Source organism: Zootoca vivipara, chromosome 14 (assembly GCF_963506605.1).
Source record: "Zootoca vivipara chromosome 14, rZooViv1.1, whole genome shotgun sequence".
NCBI classification, from domain to species: domain Eukaryota; kingdom Metazoa; phylum Chordata; class Lepidosauria; order Squamata; family Lacertidae; genus Zootoca; species Zootoca vivipara.
This window is the reverse complement of record NC_083289.1, coordinates 6,679,540-6,704,975: the sequence shown is the minus strand read 5'-3', so window position 1 is coordinate 6,704,975 and position 25,436 is coordinate 6,679,540. Positions and strand designations below refer to the sequence as shown.

Sequence of the window (25,436 nt, the reverse complement as noted above, 5' to 3'; positions counted from 1 at the left end):
ATTTCCTGCAGTTGTTCGTTGTCCACCTGTGTTTTCCTGTGCCTTGATTGACATTTTGGAGTTTCTGAGCATGACACATGTTCTTCTCAATGACGACTGTTGGCAAGCAGCAGCTGTGCCAGTCCATGGTTCCTCACCCTTCTGAAGCATGATATGGGCAAAATGTTGAGTTGCCCTTGGTGACGCTTGCCCCAAGATGGTCTTTGATCAAGAAGTGGTCTTTGATGCCAGGAAGTGAGGCATGCAGAAGCCCATTGGCCGCAGGAAGGGCTTTTTATTTTGTGCCACACATAGTTGCTACAGCCTTACTTTCATGGCCAGCTGACACTCCTGTCTGGCTTGGGATGCAGAGTTAGGAGGTCACCAACTGGAAGAAGCGGAACAGCCAACTTTTGTTCACGGAGCTCTCGAATGTGTTCATGGCAAAATGGAATAAGGCTGTTAAGTGCACATCCAGCAGGAAGCGGGATCCTTCTTTTTGGGCTTGTATTGCTTGAGAAATGCAGCAGGTTTGCATGTGTGAATGGTTAAACTTTTCATCGTACGTAAAGTTGATGGGCTAAAGCTAAAGCTAGGTTGGTGAAGGCAGCGTTACCTGACTTACAGAAGGAGCTTTCAGCTTGGAAACATGAGTGGACTCTCTGTATGGTTTGGTTTGGTTTGGGCTTGCTTCTTCATGAAGAGGGGAGGAAGAGGGGTGTTTGGAAGCTGGGAAGAGGATCTGGGCCTAGGGCATCTGAGGGGACCTTCTCTGTCAACGTTCCCTCCACAGACTGAGAGGCCACCTGGGGAGGCCCTTCTCAGGTTAGGCCAGTGGCCTTTGCACTCATGGTATTGTCCAGGAGTGGCTAACCCACAGTTTGGAAACTTGATCCAGCACCCATTTATTCTGGCCCACCAAGACCCTATTAATTTTGGCAGCACTGGCAAAGAATAATGTAACAACAACAACAACAACAATTTAATAATTAATAATGGCATCACAGTGAGGTAGGCAAAGGCTAGTGCCCTGATGATGCAGAATGAAAATTGCTCCCTCCTGGGTCCTTGGATTGATTATTTGCTGAGCAGAGAAGGAGTTCCCCACTCAGCTGACATGCATGGATCATGAGGCATGCATTAGAATTCCTGAGATGAGGAAGCTGTGTGTGCCTTTAAGAGTTTGTGAGAGAGGCTGTGGGGTGGTAATACTCACTGCCAACAACCAACCCTTGGAGGTTTAGCCCAAGGGTCAAGGCAGCACTCAGGCCAATGAAGGTTGGGCAATCCTCATGTTGCCCTTTGGAACTCCCTGCTTAAGGAGATAGGCCAGCCTTGTTCTTCTCACTTCCCACTCCAGTCCATTTATGTTCGGGGACTGAACTCCCTTTTAACCACTGTATGTGGTGGGTGCACTTTGGATTTTCCTCTGCAGATGCCCAATTGTCTTGGACCAGCCCCATATGTCAGTGAAGAAAATGCCAGGGACTTTGGTATGATGAAGATGAAAGTGCTTGTTTCCTCTACTCACGTATTTGTTTCTTTCCTCTTTGCAGTGCCCTAAACCCATGTGAACAATGGAGTCCTATGTGGGCAGCTTCAGGCACACGCAGCAGCAGCAGCAGCAGCAGCAGCAGCAGCAGCAGCAGCAGCCGGACTGCGGGATCCACTTCAAGCTTGCAAGCAATGTGCCTCCAAAGGCAAAGAGTGCGCTGAATGCAAAGGATGGGTCATATGGAGTCAGCATCCGGGTCCAAGGGATTGATGGGCACCCATACATTGTGCTCAACAATGCAGAGGGATGTTTGCCTGACTGTCACGTAGCACCTGCAAACGGCCCACAGGTTGCAACCGAGACACTTGATAGGTCAGTGCTGGGCTCCAGTTCTGCTCCTGAACTGAGGAAGAAAACTGGCGAAGAAAGACAGTGTTTGGGAACTTATAGCACGTTGCCAAACAAGTTCAAAAGCCCGCAGGCCAGTGTGGATGAGGGAGAGAGCAGCACCTTGCATTTCAAGACTGGGTTCACCCAGTCGCCCAGTCTGTTGAACTTCCAGAGGCATCCTGAGCTTCTGCAGCCCTATGATCCTGAAAAGAACGTCCTGGATTTGGAAGGCTTTGAGGCTCCCCCATCCAGTAAATCCAAATCTCTTGCAGATGAAGAGAAACCAGACAGCAAGCCTTGGAGCTCACCTTTGAAGGTTGCTTCATTAGATAAAATGACCCTCCAGTGTGTAGAACTGGCCAAGTCCAAACCAAAAACTGTGGATTTGACCATGCCTGCAGTAGGGGAAGACCAAAGCAAGCAGGAGTTGGAATGCCCCAGCAATTCTGACACTCCCAATGGATTGCATGGATCACGTTCTTCTAGTGATGGATCTCCATCTGCTATAAGTCCGCCCACCTATCAGGAAACAAGGAAATGCAGACCTGATCTCCTTCCTTTCCGCAGGCAAGATTCAGCAGGATCAGTCCTGAATGGCTCACGACGGTCGTCATCATCATCAACTACCCCAACTTCTGTTGCTTCCCTGTACAAGTTCTTCCTTGATGACCAAGAGTATGCCATCTATGCTGACAATGTGAACAGGCACGAAAACAGAAGGTATATCCCATTTTTGCCTGGAACTGGTCGCGATATTGACACTGGTTCAATTCCTGCAGTTGATCAACTCATTGAAAAGTTTGACCAGAAGATGGGTCCTCAGAGAAGAGGCAGGCTGGGAATCAGGAGCAGGATTCACCCAGACGACCGTAAGCGGTCAAGGAGTGTCGACAGTGCCCTTCCCTGTGGGCTCAAGGTGAATTCCAGTTGTTCAGATGAATTTGGTCAAACTTCGGCAACGTCATCCAAGCATTTACTACAGCCCTCTAAAGTTTGCCTTCAGAAGGTGTTCTCTCCAGATCAGAAGTCAGTGTCTTTTGGGGATCAAGTTTGTCCTCGGTCTGTGGGCAAACTCCAGGCAGCAGCAACAGCAGCAAGAGATTCTCCCAGCAAGCATTTCAACTCTTTGCAATATCACAAGCAAAGTAAAATAGTCTGTGAGAGTTCGGCTTATCAATCATCCACACTTCCAGGCCAGACCAAAAAAAGTGAAAATAAAATGGTGACTTCCACTCTCTTGTTACCAAACCGTATTGTGACTCCGAAACTGCCTGTGAAAACATTTGCTTCTGCTTCAGCTGCTCAGGTATGTTTGCCAGAGTGTGATCTGTTGACCTGATCCAGTGACAGGATGCTGTGCTACAGAGTTGCAATTTTGGACATACTGTATGAATGAAAGAGCTGGTTATCCCTGCTCCTTGTGGCCTCAGCCACTCGGGGGTGAGGTTGTTGAATGGAAAACTTAGAGAGACAGAAAGGTGGAGTTCAGCTAAGCAGCTTCCATGCTCTGGGGAGGTAGTGCAGAGTGGTGATGGCAAGCTAAGACATATTTAGGAATAATTTACATTTTAGGATTTTGAGCAATTACCTTTTTGAAGGCAAGGTATCAAATAAGCAGAGTTCTCTGGACACAAAAGTCCATTTCCCCTCCTGACTTTGGCATCAAGGCAGTCATTTGCAAATCCTCTTCTCTGCAACTTTGCAAATGTTCCTGCCACACACTTCTCAGACCATCCTATAGCACAGCATCAAACTGTTTTGGGCTCACCGTGCTTGTGGCACAGAGGCTGTTCTGTCCGAAGCCGAAGGCTTTCACTGCAAGGGATATGACTGATACTGTACCTGGCTTTGTCTTTCCAGGTCACTCCTGATCTGCTGAAGGGCCAACAGGAACTTGCACAGCAAACCAACGAGGAAACAGCTAAGCAGATTCTCTACAACTATCTCAAGGAAGGGTTAGTGGGCTTGCGCAGACATGTAGCTTGTGGAAATGGCATTACATTGAGTACTTGAGCAAATGAATATTTGATATTTGGGAATGGTGGCTATCTCCAATTAATACATTACGCACACACACCCCCTCTGATTTTCATTCCTTAAAGCAACCTTGAGGTCTAGCTAGGCATCTCTGATTTACTACCAGGAGGTAAAATTCCAAATTAACCTACTAACATCTGTGGCTGAGTGTCTTTTCATAAGATGGTCACTGTAGGAATGGGGGCTTTCAGGAGACTCTGAGACATCTCAGTCATTGCCTTGCTGGCTGACGTTTGTTCATATTTCAGAAGCAGCGAAAATGATGATGCAACGAAGAGGAAAGTCAACCTGGTATTTGAGAAAATCCAGACTCTAAAGTCCAGAGCAGCAGGGAACTCACAGGTAAAGTACACGAGGAAAACAAGGTTGTCTCTCTCTTCAGCTTTCATGTGTTTATCCACATCCCTCACCTTGTTGTGTGAAGAAGAAAGATTAGGTCTCCTCTGGGCAACCCTGACACTTGAGCACCCACTCTGATTTGCTTCCAGTCTTTATTGTTCTGATTTGTTTACAGGGCAGTTAGATGGCAATGAGTGTTCATCCTGCATTCATCCTGATTTAATTGCAGGATGTTTGCATGCCTTCCCCTTGAATATCTCTTCATGTTTCCATGCATTTTCCTGTCACTTTCAAACTACAAAGTCCATTTCTTTTTTTAAAAGTGGATTTTTCATGCTAGGGTGCTAGAGCAATTTAATCTACTTTAATTGAGGCAAATCTAAAGTTCTGGAATGTGCATCCATCCTGCAAAAGAGTGACAGTCTGAATTCCTCCTCCCTCTATAACAGGCACCCCCCAAACTCAACCCTCCAGATGTTTTGGGACTACAATTCCCATCATCCCTGACTACTGGTCCTGTTAGCTAGGGATGATGGGAGTTGTAGTCCCAAAACATCTGGAGGACCGAGTTTGGGGGTGCCTGCTCTATAAGATCTAGTAACTTGGCAGGGACTCTGCTATGTGTTTGGATCTCTGTCCTTTTTCAGCTTGTAAACTCCAAAGAATAATGAAGCTTCAGACCATGCCAAGCTCCATAAGTGCGTTGGCGCACTGTTAAGCTGGAAAGCTGTGCTTTGTAACCGTTACACACACTTTTTATGCCTGTTTCTCTGTTTTATGTAGATATCAATGGTTAGCTGAGCACCATCAGGTTCAAACGTTAGTTTCAGATTTAGGCTGAACTCCATTGAAGTAAAAACATGACCCAAAGGTCCATTCACCTGGGCAAGTTCCTGACTCCTTGATTGTAGCAGCGTTGATTTGTTTGTTGTGAATGATCTATTGTAGATCAATTCCCCCAAAAGAGAACTTTCCTTTAACTATCTATTGAAGTGACACAACAACACCTTGCAGCTGAGGTAGTCCACATGTTCAGCTTAGCACAACCAAGTGTTAGGGGAAGGTGTGATGTCCAGTCATATGTGACCCTTTCTTATGTTAAGTATGATATTAATACAGGAAATCCTTCTGCTAATTGGTACTCAGTGTTGAAGATGAAAAGGGATGCTGTGTGGTAAAACGGGGGGGGGGATGTTATGTATTCAGTGGTCTGTGTTCACCTGAGCTCGAGTCTGGACCAAGGATCCTGGGCCACTGCGTTCTGATTCGATACACACTATCCCATCACGTAGCATTAGGGTTTGGGCTACTGGCATTGGCTCTTAAGCTCTGAGTTACGATTCACAGCTTGTGGGGCTTAGACAGCCAATCACGTTGAGAGTGGGTGTGGCCTAGGCCTTCAGAAATATAGTTGCTTTGCCCTTCTTATGCTGTTCCTGATGCTTCAATAAATCCTTTTGAGCTGTACCTCAGCCTCAGTCAGGACTGAACCCACCTACACTTCACGGGAAGCCCCTCCCTTTGATCATTTTGACTAGGGCTTGGTCTAGGTGGGGTCCTTGAGATGTTGCTCAGTGAGATCCCCTGAGTTTCGCTCTTGCAACGGATTCAGAACCTGGATGGAAATTGAGTGAAATCTGCTGGTGAAAACAAAAGCAAAACCGAGTGGACAATTTTGTTTCAGGCCTAGTTTAAGAGGGTCGGCTTCAGCCCGAGGGGGTTCCTTCTTGACAAAGTGGCTCCTTGTTTGCTTATTCATTTGTTTAATTTATATACCACCTTTTCTTCCAAGAAGTTCAAGGTGATGTACATGGTTATTGCCCTCCCTGTTTTGTCCTCACAACAACCCTGTGAGGTAGGTTAGGCTGAGAAATGGTGACTGGCTCCAGGGCCGTCTTAAGCGCCCCTGGCGCCTTGGTGCGACGGATCCCTCCCGCGCCCCCCTGCCCCGTTTCTCAGCGCGGTGGGTGGGCGGGTGCAGCGCGCAGCGCAGCTGCCACAGGCACTGCAGCACAGCAGCGGGCGGGCAGGCAGGCACAGCGCGGTTGCCATGCGCGCAGCTGCGCAACGGACCGGCGGATTGGCCAGCCAGCGGGCGGGCGCAGTCGTGGCGCCCCCCTGGCGGGCCGGCGCCGTGGTGCCCTGCGCCACCCAGCCTGGCCGTAGGGCCGGCCCTGACTGGCTCAAGGTCACTCAGCTTCATGGTTGAGTCAGGATTTGAACCCGCGTCTCCCAGGTCGTAGCCCAGTGCTCTAACCGTTACACCACACTGGCTCTGAGTTGGACCCAGTGGGCTTACCTAGGAATGCTGGGTAGCACCAATGTGAGTTGGCCCTTCTCTGTGGTGCACACAAAGGACAGGATTCCCTGGTGACATGTGTTCACCCCCTACAATACATTATTTAGATGTAGTAGTACAGTGATGCTCCTTCAGGGACAGCGTGGGATAACCAGACTTGCTCTAAACAGAGCCATTGGCTTTGGGTGGCTCTTGTAGAACAAAACAATCTATAGATTTTTCAGAGCATGTGTTCTTTGACTGTAGGCCTCTGAGACGTCTGCTTCAGTCAAGGCGTTGATGGAACAGACAAAGGAGCTGGAAAATGAGGTTTCTGATCTACAAAGGAGGCTGGATTTGGAAGTCAAGGTAGGTTGCCACCCACCCTGTTGTTGCCTCAGTGCTGTGCACTGCACATTGCTCTGCTTTTTCATGGAGATTTTAAAAAAGAAGCAAGCTAACAGTGCAAACTGTTCCAAAGATTCTTGAAGCAAAATTGTTTGCATGGGGAGAAAGTCCAGGGACTGTCAGGGCAGCTTCACCTTTGCATCAGAGTGATGCATTTGGGGAGCCCAGAGCTCTATGTTGGGCATAGGCTCTGTTCCTCAGCACCCTGTCTGCCTGAGAGCCATTGCTGGCCTAGTTGGACCAAGGCCTCTCAGAATACGGAAGCTGCCTAAGCTGGTGGGGGGCAGGCTGTGGATGTGGCCCTGAGCCCTGTAACTAGAGCTGCTGCTGGTGTACAGTGCCGGGTACAGTGAATTTCTGCAAACGTTACTATTGAAAAAGGGGGGCACCTCTTATTTTAGTAACTCAATGTATTGCCTGCCCCTTTTCTTAAAAATGCAGCATTCTTTCTGAAAAGGGCCCACCCCAGCCTCTTTCCAGCATCCTGTGTTTCTGATCTCCCCTGTTTGCAGAACCAACAGAACATTACAGATGAAAGAGATGCAGCAAAGGCAGAGTTGAGAGTTCTTCAGCAGCAGCTGGAAAAGACCGTAGAAGATAAAGACACCTTCCGGAAGCAGCTGGAGGAGAGCGAGAAAGACCTCAGGCAGCACCTTGAAGAGTGAGTTTTGTGCAAAAGGACTTGCCTGCCTGCCTGCCAGTGTGAATCGCGGGGCGTGATTGTCCGTCCTCTTGGGAATCACCCCTCTCAGCCCACAGATCCCATCTTAATCTCCCTCCCTCCTTTGCAGCCTTCCATTCGGAGCCTAATAGGGATCCTGGCTTAGGGGCACAATGCTCATGCCCCTTTCAGGTTTCAATCCATTTCCCTCAAAAGCCACCCTCCAGACTTTGCTTCTTTGTGGCTCTCTTGCTACTCTCCCTGCCTGCCTCTGCTCTACTTCTGTCTGCGCCAGTAGTGGGGAACATAGCTGCCAAGTCTCCCTTATTCCCTGGGAAACCCCCGTTTTCCCAGCTGTTCCCAGCCGAAAAAACAGATTTTTTTTTTGTTTCCCCCCCGGTTTATTCTGGCGCGGTGACCATTTTGGAACTGGCCGGAGCATGCTCAGAAGCGACTTTTGATGCTGCTCTGCCCAGTTCCAAAATGGCTGCAGCGTGACTTCTGGTGCGGCGGCCATTTTGGAACTGGGCACAGCAGCATCAAAAGTTACTTCTGAGCATGCTCCGCCCAGTTCCAAAATGGCGGCAGCGCTACTTCTGGCCTGCTACTTCCGGTCCAGTCCCTTATTTCTCGGGCTGGAACTTGGCAGGTATGGTGGGGAACCTGGGAGGGGGAAGGTGTTGCCAGCAACCCCAACTAGCACGGCCAATGGTCAGGGATAAGGGCAAAGGGAGAAGCTGAGTTCTTTTCCAGAAATGATGAGAAAAGGGAGTGGCCAGAACAGAGGGAAACATCCCAGAAACACAGTTTGATTTCACCAGACGTTTTTCTCTTACTGCCAAAACTGTGGCTCAGGCATTCCTCCATTGCCTATGTGTATGTAGGAGTTGCCCCCTCCACTCCCCCCAAACTACACCAGTGGCATCTGTTTCCCTCTGGAAGCTCTCCCAAATAAACCAGCCTCGAACCTTTTCCTGTGACTCTGGAGAGAGTTGGCTGAGAGCGTCTTCTTGGGTAGGGAGTTCCCAAGGCAGGAGGTTGGGAGGTTGCAGGCCCCAACTTTCCATTTGTCATTACCTGAAAGGAGGGGATCCCTTTGGCCTCCCTCAGAAATCAAGAATATATACATGAAACAACACATGACCAAATATAGGTAGAAAACATGATTCCCTTTCCCTTATGGAGGCTTTTCCAAGTGAAAATGGAGCAGGAGCAGCAGCAGACGGAGATCCGGGACTTGCAGGACCAGCTCTCTGAGATGCACGACGAACTGGACAACGCGAAGCACGCTGAGGATGGCGAGAGGGAGATGCTCCTTGGGGTGAGTTGTGGGGGAGGGGCAGAAACCAGCAGGCCTTCTGCTGTGTTGGAAATAGCCCCTGTGGTAGTCCAGGCCTGAGGGAAGTGTTCTCCTATCCAAGGTCCCTGAGGTGATTTGGCGGAGCAAAGGGTTCAGTTTAAGGGCCAAACAAGAAGGGATGTTGGAAGATAGGTAACAACTTTTCCCTGATCACTGACCAAGCAGTGAGACACTGCTTTTCATCGCATGTGACAGGTGGAGTGGGGAATTCTTGTCCCCGGTATCTTTTTCCTCTGCAAAGAGAAAAAACAGCTGGGGTGGTTAAGCACTCTCCTGCCTGCTGCTACAGTCAAATTCAAGGCCTCTTGAGCCTGGGTTAAGGTTACAAAATCTTCAGGAGACTGGGTTTCATCTCATCGTGCCCTGAGCTGGAGATGGATTTGAGCCAAAGCCCAAAGTGCATCTGTTTGGGCAAAGGGAGGAAATCTAGGCTTCTTGTCTCTGTACCAAGCCTGGCCCATCCAGAGAGTTCTTGCTGCCTGCCAGTGATCGAGGCTGAGGCTCGGCGGGGTGGTCTGTCCCATTTCGCCTCCTGAAAATCTACATCGAGAACAGGTGGGGCAATAAAATCGACGCTTGAAGTGGAACTCAAGGGCCACCGTGGGGAGGAAAGAGGCCCGCTCTGAATCAGGCTGGGCAGGTGCAGAGTCCACAGAGGGCAGCCCCTGCCATTTTGTCTCTAGGGATGGGAGGAGAACAGCAGCACCTCCTGTTTGCTGAGAGGTTGCCGTAGACGTTGTATGGGGGGGGTTTACTGCTGAGGAGGAGGCAGATTTGGCCTCTAATAAGTGCACCATCACTGCCACTGTGGTGGCAGTGGCAGATGGTGCATTTCTTGGAGGCTGGACCTGCTACCCCTGTGGATCCTGCCACCTGAGGCATTCGCCTCACCTTGCCTCATGGGTGGGCCAGCCCTGCTGATGCGCTACACTTCTATCATCTTCTGTGTCTGAAGAGGACTCTGCAGCCTGAGCCTTACCTTCCAAGTCCCGGACTGCAGAATCTGGGACCGGCAGCTGTGTCAACGTAACTTCCGGTGTCACTTTGCCCTTCTATGGGCACCAAAAATGGCCACCGCCAGCTTTGAAAATCGCTTGTACGCATGTCAGGAAGTGCGTCGACGCAACTTCCGGTGTCGCTCCGCCCATCTATGGGCACCAAAAATGGCCGCCGCCGACACCGGAAGTCGCGTCTATGCACTTCCGGACATGCGTAGATGCGACTTTTGAAGCCGGTGGCGGCCATTTTTTGTGCCCATAGAAGGGCAAATCGGAAAGAAAAAATGGCCGTCGGCAGGAGAAAATAACGGAGAAAAACGGGAGACGAAGTGATACCGGGGACCACCGGGAAAAGGTAAGTAAAAACGGGGTTTTCCCGGAGAAAACGGGGTACTTGGCAGCTATGGCCTGAGCACCGACAGTTTCAGGTACTTCTTCAAGCTAGGACTTGGTGCTGAGTTTTTGAGGGCCTTGGGAAATGACCCTTCTGCTCTCAGTGGTTTTGACCTCTCTTTTTAAGCAGCGCTGGCTACAAGTCTCTCCTTTTTTTATTGGTGCAGGAGCTGATGCAGCTGAAGCAGGATCTTCAGGCCATCCTGAGGGTCAAAGAGCAGCAGGAAGACATCCTGAGGAAGCGAGAGCGTGAGCTAACAGCCTTGAAGGGGGCCCTGAAGGAAGAAGTGTCCAGCCACGACCAGGAGATAGACCGGCTCAAAGAGCAACACAGCCAGGAACTCCAGACTCTGAGAGGGAGTTTGGAAGAAGTTACAGAGGTTAGTGTGGTGCAGAGCCAGACTTAACATTCAGCCAAGGCTGTTGTTCATTGGGAGACCCTGGAGGTGAACAACCGGTTTGTTGGAGCAGGGACTAGCCAGCAGCTAGCAGGGGACTCACCCCGCCTAGGACTCTGCTTCTCTTTGAGCCAGGTTGCTGTGCTGGGGTAGCTTTCATCCTGGGGTTTCCCTCTACCTGCTACCTGGGCCTGGTCACTCCTGCCCTGCTGACACCCTTGGAGTCATCTGGGGAGCGGCTGAGACCATGTCCCTGAGTTGTATTGCAGCACCTGCCTTCGCTGTTCCCAGTTCCTGGGCTGACACCCTCCTTACAGGCTGGGCAGTGAACCCTGCTGGACAGGAAAGACCATGAGGCTTTCTGGACTCCTCTTGTGTTCCTTTGGTCCTGATACCTGGCTTGCCCCCTGGCCCCTCATTCCTGGCTCACCTCAGACCCAGCCATGACATTTGAGCGAGGCCCAGTTCCAAAGTACAGAAATCCTCCTTCAGATAGCATGTGATAAACTTTTGGGCTTCAGGATGTGTCTGGGACGGTACTCGTTTAGATGGTTCCCTGAAAGCAAAGGGACAGAATCAGGAGGAGGGCAGGTCTTTCAACAGCTGTGAGCTGAATGGAGCCTCCATTTGTAGAGGAAGTCTTATCTCTGCAGCTGGATACTGACCACAGGGTGGAGGGTGGGGTGGGGTGGGGGCACCAGAACATGGCCCTAGAGAGAGACTCTTGTCTGGTTGAGCAAGAGGAGTCTTATAGAGCAGTTACGTCAGAACAGAGGCGGCTGCCCATGGTCTCAAACAGCTCCCTGCTTTAGTACTCAGAAGCCCAAGGCTCTTCCCTGCAGCTCCACTTCCCTTAACAGGAACCGGAGGAGCAGGGGGTAGAAAATTTGGGTTGAGACTCAGGAGGAGGATGCAGACTGGTGGGGAGGAGTGAAGAAGGCCTTTGAAATGGAGCAAGAAGATCTCCTGGCAAGTATGGGATGCTCTCCTGTCCTGGCTCAGGTCCTTTTTAGGGTAACATAAGCCCTCCTGGGGCGGAGGGGGAGGATCAGAGCCCAGAGGCAGAGCCCCCGAGTTGCATGCATAAGGTTCAACCCCAGGGAACTTGGAAAGCGCTGCCACTTGGGAGACCGGACTCAGCTAGCTGGAGAAATTAAGTGGCGTGGTGGAAGGCTGTTCCCATGTTCTTCCCTTCTCCTTTGGTGGAAGATTTGTGGTGGCCCAGGATTTTATTTTTTTGGTTCCTGTAGTTGTTGCCGAGGAGTGCAGAGAGGACAGAACTGTGCATCCCCCCCCGCTTGCCTGCTGCCCTCTGCTGGTGCAGTGGAGGGTACTGTGCTATTGCCCGCTTTGATATAGTGCCCATCACAGGGACTCCTCTGTTTGTAAAGGGGGAACCTTAGGTGTCAAAATGTATCAGACCAGCCCCCCTGGGAATGAAGCAGCTTCATACATCCTGGTAGAGTGTACCCCATGGGGTTAGGTTTGCCTGTTCCCTTTACTTTGCCACACTGAATGGCACACATAAGCCACTCGCTTGTTGCTTCCTGACCAACTGAATTGTACAAAAATGGAATAATCATTTGCCTCCCATTTTACTTTGCTCTGTTTATTTGCTGCATGTTCAGAATGTGAAAGGCAACTTGCATCCTGTAGCAGAACTTCTTTGGCCTCCACAGAGCATCCTTGTGAAGCTGAGTCCACGCACATGTAAAAATCTATTTAATGGTCTTGGCAAGTCTTTAGACAAAGCCTGCAAGGCACAGATTATGCCTTTAAACACTTTGTGGAAGCTCAAAGGCTCTGATGCCGTCATCCTTCCCCTCCCTGGTCAGTCCCTTTAATCTTGAGTGTGCTAGATTCATTCAGTTTTTAATCTGACCAGACCACATTTTCCATTGTGAATATCATATTGCAGTAATAACAGTAAGATATGTTAACACAGGCAGCACTCATTTGCTTCGTGCCTGTGTCTTAGGCATAGGCCACCGATGTTTTTGGGTGAATTTCAACAACAATCTTCAGTAGCAAGAGCTGGTAGGAAGGGGCCAATTCTGTTGCCAATTTGACCCTTTTCCTGTGGCTTCCACAGCCACCCCCCCTGCTCTGCCATGCATATATTGGTGAGGGGCCAGAGGGTTGGCCCTTCACTGTGTCCCTTCCCAGCATTCTACCTCTCTGATGTATTCCTGGTGCCCTTTAGCTGTTGTGAACTGCAACTTTCATCAGCCCCAGCATTATACAGTTGCGCTGGCTGAATCTGGTGGGAATTTGGAAACAGCTGGAGAGCACCAGGTTAGGGACGGCTGTATTATTGACTGTCCCTGCTTTTTGCACAATGATTTCACTTGATTTTTCTGGTTGCGTGGTGGAGATGGTGACTTATCAGAACGGAGCAGTTCTCCTACTCAAGCCTACTTAAATCTGCCTTGTGGGTGGGTGGATATTGGAAGTAAAATGAGTTCCTTTAGATGTTTTGTTATTTCTTTGTTGCATTTCTAAACCATCCTTCATTCCAACAAATTCCAGGTCAATTTACAAAATGAGTAACATTTAAACTATGAATAGAAGAGTAAAGGAGCAGTTTAAAAGATTGAGAGAAAATACAACAGCAGGCATAATCTGCCTAGGTTCCAAAACCGTGGAGACTAATCAGTTCCACCAAGAGCAAGTCTGCTTGAAGGACATTTTAACTTGGTACCTGAGCCTGATCACTGCTGATCACAGCTCTAGTGCAAGGGAATTCTGTAGTCGAGTTGCTGCTGCAGAGAAGCCCCCAATGGGATGTTCTGCTTGATTGCCAATAATTGGCTGAAAGATCTGGCAATATATATGTTTATATTAACAGTTAAAACACACACACCATGTGGTTTAAAAACCCATCATTCTGCACCGAAGGGTAATCATGTGGTTCTTATTGTTTGTCAAGCTGACATTATTTATATCTGGGAGTTTCATTTGAGACACTTTGTTAAAACCCTCCCATGTTAATTATTTTGGTCTCACTGAACTTTATATAACCAGCTTACTGTTTGGCAGAGGTGTCAGAACCACCTGCTGTTCTGTTATTTCCATTTATTTGAACTGCACCGTCTGTTTGCCTTTCTGTGTTTGGGTTTTTAAAAATCATTTTCTTATCTACTTGGCTGCAGTACTAATTACAGCCATAAATGCCCCATGAAGCAGCAGCGCATAACACAATGTGGCACTTCCTGGCCAGAGGCCATGGGAGGCGACTTCCCTTCTGCTGCTGAATTTTTGGTGCTATGAAGGGGTGCAGAGAGAGATTGGGCCCAGCCCATCAGGAAGTTCTCTAGCACAAGCCCCATTGACATGAACATGAGATGCAAAAAGAGCTTGGCTGTACTCCTGCAAATTCATTTCAGTGGGGCTTGTGCAGGAGAATTTCCCAGTGCTCTGTGTTGTACAGTAGTTGATTTAAGAAGTGAGATGGTCGGTCTTGGGCACCAAAGCGTTTTCATGCTGCCCCTGGTGTAATGCATGCCACGCTGCCTTAGTTCTCAAAGGTTGGCCCAGTTCTGCTGCAATCTAGTCTCGCTTTTTTCCTAAGGCTATCTAGAAGCAAGCAGAATACTTCTGTCTGATGGTGTCACATCGGAAGCAGGGAAACCTATACCGGTAGGGCGGGAGCTTCGGGGTTTCCCTGTTTGCAGCCTAACAAGTCCACAGGTTGAGGCCCTGAGGGAAAACAATCTAGAGCAGGGGTGGCCAACTCTGAAGAGACTGCGATCTACTCACAGAGTTAAAACTGGCATGTCAAAGTTGTTAAGCTTTTTTTTAGGGAGGAGGAAAGCCCCGTTTTTAGGGGTTCATGTCAAAGTTGTTGAGCTTTTCTGAGGTGGGAGGAAAGCCCTCTTTTTGGGGGGTGAAGGGCTAAAATGTTGAGCATTTTTAGGGGAGCCAAAGTTGTTGAGCTTCTTTGGGGGGAGCCAGTGATCTACCACAGATGTCCAGTGATCTACCGGTAGATCACGATCTACCTGTTGGACGTGCCTGATCTAGAGAGACCCAGGCCATTGCTGGGAACGCGAGTTAATCTTCTACTCAATTGGTATGACCTTGGCTGTGCTGGAAAGCCGAGCAAACAGAGTGTGGCAGGAGCAATGTATAGCTAAGAGGATAACACAGCCCCGAAATAACCACTTGTTGATAGGTTAATCCTTTCCCTGCTCTGGCTGCTTGTAGCCATGTTAGGCTCTGTTTATGCTGTGAATGAAGTGGCTTGTTTAGCGTGAGCTGTACGTGGTAACCAAAGATAGGAGTGACACTCTGTTATTAACCCAGGTGCAAGGCTCTGGAGTCCTCTTTCGACTCAAACTGCACCTTGGTTCACACAGAGCAAGCCATCTCCATCTAGCAATGACTAACGGAGATTAGGCAAATTCACAGACAAAGAGAAAGCTAGTTGTGGCTCCATTGGACCCTCCATATCCAGAGGCTGGATGTACTGCTAAATATACCAGTTACCATTCACCTCTGCTCTCCCCAGCTCCTCTCTTCCCAGGGACATCTTGTTGTTGTTTGTTTAGTCGTTTAGTCGTGTCCGACTCTTCGTGACCCCATGGACCATAGCACGCCAGGCACTCCTGTCTTGCACTGCCTCCCGCAGTTTGGTCAAACTCATGTTCGTAGCTTCGAGAACACTGTCCAACCATCTCGTCCTCTGTCGTCCCCTTCTCCTAGTGCCCTCAATCTTTCCCAACATCAGGGTCTTTTCCAAGGATTCTTCTCTTCTCATGAGGTGGCCAAAGTATTGGAGCCTCAGCTTCACGATCTGTCCTTCCAGTGAGCACTCAGGGCTGATTTCCTTAAGAATGGATAGATTTGATCTTCTTGCAGTCCATGGGACTCTCAAGAGTCTCCTCCAGCACCATAATTCAAAAACATCAATTCTTCGGCGATCAGCCTTCTTGATGGTCCAGCTCTCACTTCCATACATCACTACTGGGAAAACCATAGCTTTAACTATACGAACCTTTGTAGGCAAGGTGATGTCTCTGCTTTTTAAGATGCTATCTAGGTTTGTCATTGCTTTTCTCCCAAGAAGCAGGCATCTTTTAATTTCGTGACTGCTGTCACCATCTGCAGTGATCAAGGAGCCCAAGAAAGTAAAATCTCTCACTGCCTCCATTTCTTCCCCTTCTATTTGCCAGGAGGTGATGGGACCAGTGGACCTTAATTTAAAACAACAACATCCCCAAATTAAAAAAATATACAAGCTAAAAAGCAGTTAGAAACAATTGAAACATTTTAAACAATTAGGGCACTAATAACAGCAACATAATCCCTCCCAACAGCACCCCCCCCAAACAATTCTCCAACCCAAGAGTCTGTTCAGCCACCTCAGCTTTGTAGCTGGAGTCAGTCAGGGCCTGCAAGGCAGGGAGCCGGTCTTCCAGCCGAGATGTGAACAGATTGCACCAAAGGCTCAATGTCCAAGAGGGTGATGTCAGGCGATGTGAACAGTCTGCCTGTGACACTTGGTCTGTGGTGATGGTCCATAGCACAGGCAAGCCATCACACGATCCTGTAGCCCCTCAAGTGATGAGCAGGCTGCCACTGGGATGGTTCGCTCCCACAGCAAGCCTGCGCTAGAGGTATTCATTCCCCCCCCCCAATTTATAGGCAAAGCGTGAAGATAGTGGCATGGAGTTGGGGAGAAAGTAGTGTTTGACATTGCACACATTCCCCCCCACTTGGGTGAGGAAATTTCTGAAATCCAGAAAAGCTGTAATTCCAGCACACATGTTATCTCCAAAAGTTTTGTGTCAGGCCAGGTTTTGTTGCCAAGTCAGAAAATGGGGTGGGGGTGGGGCCTTTGAAATGAGTGGCAGAAACTGAGCTAACCCAAGGTATGTTTATGCACATGTTGCCTCTTCTGGAATTAACAGAGATCGTGATTACTTGGAGATTTTATTTGTTGAATTCTCCCTAAAGCAGGCATCCCCAAACTGTGGCCCTCTGGATGTTTTGGCCTACAACTCCCGTGATCCCTAGCTAACAGGACCAGTGGTCGGGGAAGATGGGAACTGTAGCCCAAAACATCTGGAGGGCCGAAGTTTGGGGATGCCTGCCCTAAAACGATTCTGTGCTACAGAAGCCTCCTGCCATTGGTGGAAATTTCTAATGAGTCAGACTTGCCTGTCTCCCAGTTTTCAGCTTTTAATGGCATCCCAAATGGAGAAGCCTTCAATTTAGAGTTCAAAATTAAGTTTAGATGTTAGATTAGAAGCCTTCAGAAGGATGCAAGTCCAGTGATCTACCTTTCAACTAAACCCTAATTCTGAGTGATAAACTACCAAGGCAAAATGGGTTAATCCAGCCCCCACTGTCTGTTATTAGCATGCCTTTTGATAATTAGGCTAAGTATACTAAAATCTCTCAGGCGATGTACGCACCCAATTCCTTCTAGGATTTTGAGAGTCTAGGTACTGAGAGTCAGAATTCAGATCCGTTCTCCTGGATCACTGTATCCCTGGAAGGGAGTTGGCCTATAACTTAGGTGGGTCACAACTGAGGTGTTGGAAGATAAGTCACTGGGTCTCCTCCAGCATTGTATCCAGTTATCCTTTGACCCAAAGGAGGAAATTTTATTTACGGTACTATAAAAACTGCTTTGAGAGTTAAAGCAAAACAAACAAAATCCAGCCTTATTTTCCTTCATTTGTTGATGCAGTTTTTTTGCCCCACTGCAAACTCTCTAAACTGCTGTTGTATGGCCAGACTGCTGGCTTGACCTGTGGGGCAGGGGTTGTTTTCCCAACCCACAATATGCTTGTTTCTAAACTGTCCAGACGGTGATATTCTTATATCCAGTTAAGATAACCAGCTTATTCCACATTCAGCACTAAGTCTTTTCTGTAAATTCATCAGCAGGATTGCAGAGAAACTTTTGGGCCCATCCAAGATGACCAGAAACTGAAAATCTGCTTTAAACTTGGCTTCCTTCTGACATGAAGGGAATATTGTGGGTCACACTTAGCTGTGTAGTTAAATGGCGCCCCCTGAGCTGCCAGGACTTAGCTGTACTTTAGCAACAGAACCATAGAAAATTACAGAGTTGGAAGGGACCCCAAGGGTCATCTAGTTCAGCCCCCTGCAATGCAGGAATCTCAACTATACATCCATGACAGATGGCCATCCAACCTATGCTTAAAAACCTCCAAGGAAAGAGAGTCCATAACCTCCCAAGGGAGTCAATTTTTGAGCCATGTTGCAGATCTGCCCAGATTGATTTGTGCACTTGAGGTGGAGGGTGCAGTTGCAGCTAGGGTTGTGCTTCTGACACATTGGAAAGTGGCATTTTGGAAGCAGGAGAGGAAGAATTTGTATTGGAGAGACTTGGATCCGTTTTGGTCACCAAAGTAGATAGCTTTCTAGTTGCTGTGCTAGCCCATTGGAGCAGCGTCTGCCTTTTAGGCTGCACTGCAGAATTGGTGCCCCTGCAAAAATTGCCCTCCACTAGGGAGTCTTGTGGGCTGATTCTGCAGTTGCACCATCCATGGTACCTTTTATATAGTGGACCTGGAATGGGGTGTGGGGGGTGGGGAGATGCTGGGAAGCTGGCTTTGACTATAGGCTCAGGTGGACAGAAATGCCTAGTTCTGCCCTGTGTGCTTCTCATGTACATTTTATGTTTATTCCTTCAGTAGCACCTTAAAGACCAACTAAGTTTTTATTTTGGTATGAGCTTTCGTGTGCATGCACACTTCTTCAGATATCTGAAGAAGTGTGCATGCACACGAAAGCTCATACCAAAATAAAAACTTAGTTGGTCTTTAAGGTGCTACTGAAGGAATTTTTTTATTTTGTTTCGACTCAGACCAACACGGCTGCCTACCTGCAACTAGATTTTATGTTTATGTATTTTGTTAAAATATTTCTAGCAGAAGGATTAAAACAGTAGCAAAATATAAAAATGGAAGCAAGACAACATTGTTACTTAAAAATAACAGCTGAATTAAGTAATTAAAGGATTAATAGGCCTGGTCTTATGAGGGGTTCTCTCTTTAGAGGACAATGTGTCGTGCTTGGCTGACGTCTCAATGTGGCAAGCCAGTCGACTCTGTGGTGCTCGGAGCCTTCCTGCTGCATGTGCCCAAAGCCTCTGCCCTCTAGTGGCACCAATGACACTGGGGGGGTGAAAAGGCAGCAATTTGCCACAGGCAACCTGACAAGTTTGGCTGAGCCAGCATTTGGCATGGGGGGGTTTCCCACCTCCCCGTCTTCTCCTTCTCAGTGTATTGCTGGCTAACTTCTGTACAGATTGGCATCAGCTCCTGGGGTGGGAGGTTGTGTCGTCCCAGGTGCCTTCCTAAGAAATACTTGCTGCATTTAGCCCTTTGCAACCAAGCCTAACAAAATTGCCACTTGCAGTTGTCTGTGTTAAAAGAAACCCACCCTTCAAACCAGTGCAGTGCCCTGCTCTTGTTGTGGCAAACCAGCCAGGCCACATGCCCCTCTCCCATGCCTTCTTGGCACACAGTGAGTGATGCAATGAATTAGTCTCAGAAGTGAAAAGCTCAGGTTCAAGGCCAGGCAGGCTGGCCACTGAAGGCTCCCTTTTAAGTGTTTTTCTCCTCCTAAGTTCTTGAGATATTCTCAGCATATCTGGATAAGTGAGCAGGTGATTCTGGCCTTTGCCTGCAGGAATCTTGCACAGCCGGTTCTGTGGCTTATATTCTCTGCTTTGTGTTAAATCAAGTAATCACATTTTAACCCTTGGGAGAGCCACTGTGAATCACAAATGAAGGAGGGCAGTGTGTGTGTGGGGGGGGGGCATCTTGAACAAATCGGTGTTGTTAACCTGGCTTAACCTGGCTGCTGCTGTATCCCAAGGCTGTGTATCTGTGAGTAGTGTTTGTGCAGAGCAGGGGGAAGTAGGGAGAAGATATGGTGTTCCTTACACAGTGCTTCCCCCATGCGCAATTCTTGTTATACGTAACCCAAGTTGTTAGGAAAGAACAGTGCCTTTGGGCAGATCCAGAAGCTATCTGTTTCTCAGGTATGGAACATCGTTCAAGTGAGACCCCCAGGATCTGGCCACACCACAAATCAGAGATGCTCCCGCCCCCTGAAGCTTTTCTTAGCCTAGATTTGGGATTAGTAGCAGCAGATTTTGAGGCTTTCAGGACCATTAAATATGACAGTCTCTCTTTTAAAGTGTCATCTGCTTTTGTTTCAAAAAATCATGCTATTTCTTTTTTTCATTAATTTTTATTGAAGATGTTATTGTTTTATAAAATTGACAAATAGACAAGGGAAAGTACATATAGCATCTCCACTTTAGATTCATAGAGTCTTTTTCACAGTTCGTTAATGTTCAGTATGAGACACTAATGTCATAGACATCTTATGGTTGGGGGAAGAGATGGGTAGGTCCAATATTTATATACAGTGTTTATATATTTATCTTTATTGGCATTGTGAGGGGTTGGAGGGTCTAGAGTTTCTTTGGTTGCGCTCAGTTGGTTGCAGTGTGGCTTGTTTATATGTGTCGTTTGGTCAGGTTAGCCGTATTGGTTTGTATGTTGTTGTGGGGGGTAGGTCATTGTCTTCTTGTGCTATGGTGATGAAGGGGAACCACACTGGGATGAAGGCGTCTTCCTGTGCTTGTCCCCGTGCTAGTTTAAGTATGTTGGCTAAATTCTCTAGTAGGGCGGTTTCCCATACATTTTGGTTCCAGTGGTCTATGTTTGCTCCCGATAGGTCTTTCCAGGGTCTACTTACGATGTTTCTAGCTGCTGAGAGTAAGTGACTTATGAGTTCCTTGTCGTGTACGTTTGCATTGTTGTCCTGGAAGATATTTAATAGAGTTACTTCTGGAGTTACTTCTACAGTGGTACCTCCGGTTACGAACTTAATTCGTTCCGGAGGTCCGTTCTCAACCCAAAACCGCTCGTAACATGAGACGGGCTTTCGCTAATGGCGCTTCCTGCTGCTGCCGTGCTGCCGGCACGCAACTTCCACTCGCATCCCAGGGCACGCTCCCAGTTTGGTGTCATCTGCAGATTTGATGAGCATCCCCTCAATCGCTTCATCCAAGTCATAAAGACGTTCAGTTCAGTTTATTGTGTTTACATGACACACCTAAAAATAATAACAACAAGAATACTGCTGCTTATAGTGGCTTACATTTCTACTCCCTGACCTTTTAGAGGATAAATGATGTTCTATTCCTCATTTAAATTTTATTACTTGAATTTGTAAAGCCTTGGCAAAAAAAAGTGGCGCTGTGGGTTAAACCACAGAGCCTAGGGCTTGCTGATCAGAAGGTCAGCGGTTCGAATCCCTGTGACGGGGTGAGCTCCCGTTGCTCGGTCCTAGCTCCTGCCAACCTAGCAGTTCGAAAGCACCTCAAAGTGCAAGTAGATAAATAGTTTCCGTGCGCTGCTCTGGTTCGCCAGAAGTGGCTTTGTCATGCTGGCCACATGACCTGGAAGCTATACGCCGGCTCCCTCGGCCAATAATGTGAGATGAGCGCGCAACCCTAGAGTCGGTCACGACTGGACCTAATGGTCAGGGGTCCCTTTACCCTTTACCTTACTCAGACAACAAAAATCAAGCCTTTGCAAGAGACGTCCCTCCTGCAATCTTAACAATGGGTGGATGTAATTGTTTCTAAGATCGTTATAAAATGGGCATCGAAGGAGTACAAGAGTTACGTCGTTGACACAGAGTTGCAGCTGCAAACTCTATCCTTCTTAGGAACTCCTTTATGTCAGCCCATTTTTATAAAGACGTTGAACTACAACGGGCCCAGGACAGAACCCTGTGTCACTTTCCCCCCAGGATGACGAGGAACCATCAATGAGTACTCAATCAACCAGCTACAAATCCACCTAGCAGTTACCTCGTTCAGCCCACATTTCTTCCAGCCGTGGGAGATGAGGCAGGTGCACAGGCCAGACTGAGGCTGTTGGGATCCTTAGGAGGCGGTTTCCATATACACTGACCAGATCTTTCAAAGAGAGTCCAAGTACAGTACTGAAATAGGTGGTGCATTTGGAAATTATAAAATCCTTACCGACGATTGAAGAGTGACAGACGAAAATGATGGACTATGCGGAACTAGCAAGACTGACTAGCAGGATCCGAAACCAGGGAGAGTCAAGGTTCCAAAAGGATTGGAGTAAATTTGTGGACTATATGGAGAAGAACTGCAGAAGTTTAAAGACACTTGCGGGATTGAAATAAATCCTACGAATCGACTTTAAGTAGAAGGAATAAAGGAACTGTGAGATAAGATTTGATAAGAAAACCGAATGGGGGGAAGGAGGGAAGTCAAAGCTCGGCAGAGGAAAGTAAATTGTAATAATCGATTAGATGTTAAGAAAAGGAAATTTTGTGTCTATTATGTGTTGCTGTGTTTGTGGTTGAATGTTTTGTTTTTGTTTAGATGTGTTTAATTGGAAAATTTAATAAATTGTCTTTTTTTTTAAAAAGGAAATTATAAAATCCTGCAGTCCTTTGATATATAGAGCAGGAGGTATCTTATCTGTCTAGTGTGAAACGTACGACTGAAATGGCAGCTGCCAGAGTATTAACTGCAGCAAGATATTCCTCCAGTTCTGTAGCATCTTTATTGGTTCCAAATTTTCTACCTGGACTCTTCAATGGCCCTTCCTTCCCTCTCTACCACCACCTGAGGTCCTGTGGGTCCTACTCCCTTGAGGCTGCTACAAGGAAGACTGTTTGAGGGAGGTGCCCTTTTAACAATGATTCTGTATTCTGCTATGACCTCTTCTGGTTTTTAGCACAGGACTCTGCTGCGCTGTATTTCCCTCCTTGCCCCATATTTCCCTCATATTCCCCTTTTTTTGTTTGTACAGTTAGCTTCTTTTATTAAATGGAAAGCTTGGGTAGAGATATTGGTTGAAGTGAGGACTAGATCATCTCTATGGCTGGAACGTGTCCAGAAGAGGGCAACGAAAATGGTCAAAGGCCTGGAAACGATGCCTTATGAGGAACGGCTTAGGGAGCTGGGTATGTTTAGCCTGGAGAAGAGAAGGTTAAGGGGTGATATGATAGCCATGTTCAAATATATAAAAGGATGTCATATAGAGCAGGAAGAAAGGTTGTTTTCTGCTGCTCCAGAGAAGCGGACACGGAGTAATGGATTCAAACTACAAGAAAGAAGATTCCACCTAAACATTAGAAAGAACTTCCTGACAGTAAGAGCTGTTCGGCAGTAGAATTTGCTACCAAGGAGTGTGGTGGAGTCTCCTTCTTTGGAGGTCTTTAAGCAGAGGCTTGACAGGCATATGTCAAGAATGCTTTGATGGTGTTTCCTGCTCGGCAGGGGGTTGGACTGGATGACCCTTGTGGTCTCTTCCAACTCTACGATTCTATGATTCTATGATTTCTTGTTTTAAACCCTATAAATAAGCAGCAGATATTGAGTGTGATCGGCGAGGAGTTAGTCAATGCACAGCTGCAAAGTATTAATTTAAAATATTACATACCCACATCCCTGCCATTCAGTCTTGAGCTATGAACAACATAATCTCCCTCAACTTTCACTTTCATGTGCATAATGGGATTCCTTTAGCAGTATTTTGGTCTGAGGATGACAGGATGGTGGCAGTGGGACAAATCCCTCTTAAAAACATTTTGTACCGCAATGCATGGGAGAACTGGTTAAAGGGCAGCTCATTTGAGCGAAAGTGTGACCTTTGCATAGCTGCCAAGGTCGTTGGAGACCTGTGGCGGTTGGTGACTAAGTGCCAGTCACACAGCTTTGGGTAGCCTTGAACAGCTTTTACTCGTACACCCCCTTCTCCCCCTTCCTACCAGCCTCGTGATTCTAAAAAACATTGGGGGGGGGCAAAATCCTTGGAATCTGTTCTCATAGCATGGCTCTTTACTGGTGAGCTGTGCTAGAAGTGCTCAGGGGAGCAGAAAGGGGCAGATGAATTGGCATTGAGGAGCTGATAAACATTAGGGAGAGCAGGCAGCAGCCCAAAGTCATTCCCCATTCAAAAGGGTTCAGTTTTGTGCAAAGGACGTTGGGGATGGAGCTCTCTCTCTCTCTCTCTCTCTCTCTCTCTCTCTCTCTCTCTCTCTCTCTCTCTCTCTCACACACACACACACACACACACACACACACACACACACACACACCTTCTCTGCACCGTTTCAATTAATCCAATTTAAAATGCTCCATAGAAAGTAAGACAGAGTTTGGAAAGACTGGTGCTTCCAATACCAGCTCTGTGCCAACTTCTCCCAGTGGCCTTTGCCTTCTCTGTAGACCGGCTAGAAAACTGCCTCCGGCATCTTTGTACGGAGCCGCATGGCAGAAGGCACGTCCAAAGAACCTTGTGAAAGCCCCTCTGAGAGATATTTCTTTCCTCCCGTTTCTCTCTCTCTCCCACTACCACATGGGAGCTGCAAAGCCATGCTGCCTGCATGACAAGAGCCTGTGTGCCAGGAAATTGCACTAGAGTTGTCCCTAAACGTGGGTGCGACCAGCACTTGGAGGGTTATGAAAGAAGAGAGACCTCAGCATTGCATTCACTGAGCTCTGTGGCTCAGCAGGTCCCTTTCAGCGTGAGGCCAAAGGAAAGGCAGGCCCCTCCCCTCTCTAGAGTGTTTGCTAATGAGCGGAAAACTCTCTGCTCTCCTTCGTGAGAACTTGGAACAAACCTGTGCAGCCATAGCAGAGGCAGACCTGCCTGATCTTTCTGTCTATCTTGCTAGTTATCTGCTAGCTATAGCCTTTCTAACAAATCATGCAATTTAAAAAAATGACATTCAATCTGATAGGCACGTTACAGTGGGGAAAAGGAATGAGGAGGAGAAAAGCAAAATAGGCAAATCTGTGGAGCAACTCTTACAAAGTATTAGATGATGGACTGGCAGGCTGCCAATGGGAACAGTTCTAGGAAGAGAGGAGTCAAATGGCCAGTGGTGCTAGCCAAGCCAGTGGGAACAGGCCCTTGCATCAGATGCTGGCAAGAATCCAGAGTCCATTCTAACCTGAGAGAAAATCATAAAATCGTAGAGTTGGAAGGGACCCCAAGGGTCATCTAGTCTAACCCCCTGCGATGCAGGAATCTCAGCTAAAGAATCCATGACAGGTGGCCATCCAGTCTCTAAAAAACCAAGGAAGCCCACAACCTCGCAGGGGAGGCCGTTCCATGGTGTGCCACCCTATTTGTCAATTAATTCCAGTTCTTCAGCCCCAGCTCCAATCCCAGTGCCCATTGTGTGTTTTTGGTTAGAGAGAATGCCCAGGGAAGCTGTTTTAGTGCTGCCAATTGAGTTCAGTCCTGCCTTTCCACACAATGGGATCCAGTGATGTCCAAAGCTGTTGTCCTCTGGTATATTCTTCCTGGTAGACTTGCAGCAAACCAGAGTTGAAAAGAGAAACCATATATTGAGAAGACAGACTGTGTGAGCCCCAAAGCCACTTCCTTCACTGCCTCTCCCTGTTCACATCATTCCTGCTTTGATGCTGCTTCTCTCAGATATTGTCATGTGGTGGTCTCTTCCTCCTCCATGGCAGATGGTTCAAATGATGAATCCCAGGGGGGAAGAATGGACTCTCCTGGTTTATATCTGCTTAGTTGGAGTTTCTGCTGATGCAGATCTGCTGGTGGAGGATCTTCTAGAACAGTGTTTGTTATGATGGAATTGCATTTAAAGGCTCAGGACACCCTCCTTGGCCATCTGCTA

General features: G+C 47.8%; 1 protein-coding gene across 3 annotated transcripts in view; it reads left to right on the top strand.

The window, feature by feature from the left end:
- The window catches only part of CGNL1 (cingulin like 1), a 74,415-nt gene that overhangs the window by 26,458 nt on the left and 22,521 nt on the right, over nt 1–25,436 (top strand). For 2 of the 3 annotated variants that reach the window (XM_060282597.1, XM_060282598.1), the window contains exons 2-8: nt 1,536–3,170; nt 3,725–3,819; nt 4,150–4,243; nt 6,786–6,887; nt 7,439–7,587; nt 8,773–8,908; nt 10,506–10,718. In XM_060282597.1, the coding sequence (XP_060138580.1) occupies nt 1,557–3,170; nt 3,725–3,819; nt 4,150–4,243; nt 6,786–6,887; nt 7,439–7,587; nt 8,773–8,908; nt 10,506–10,718 (2,403 nt within the window). In that variant the 5' untranslated portion in view covers nt 1,536–1,556. The remainder of the gene's footprint in view (nt 1–1,535; nt 3,171–3,724; nt 3,820–4,149; nt 4,244–6,785; nt 6,888–7,438; nt 7,588–8,772; nt 8,909–10,505; nt 10,719–25,436) is intronic. The other variant, XM_060282599.1, reaches the window with a different exon arrangement.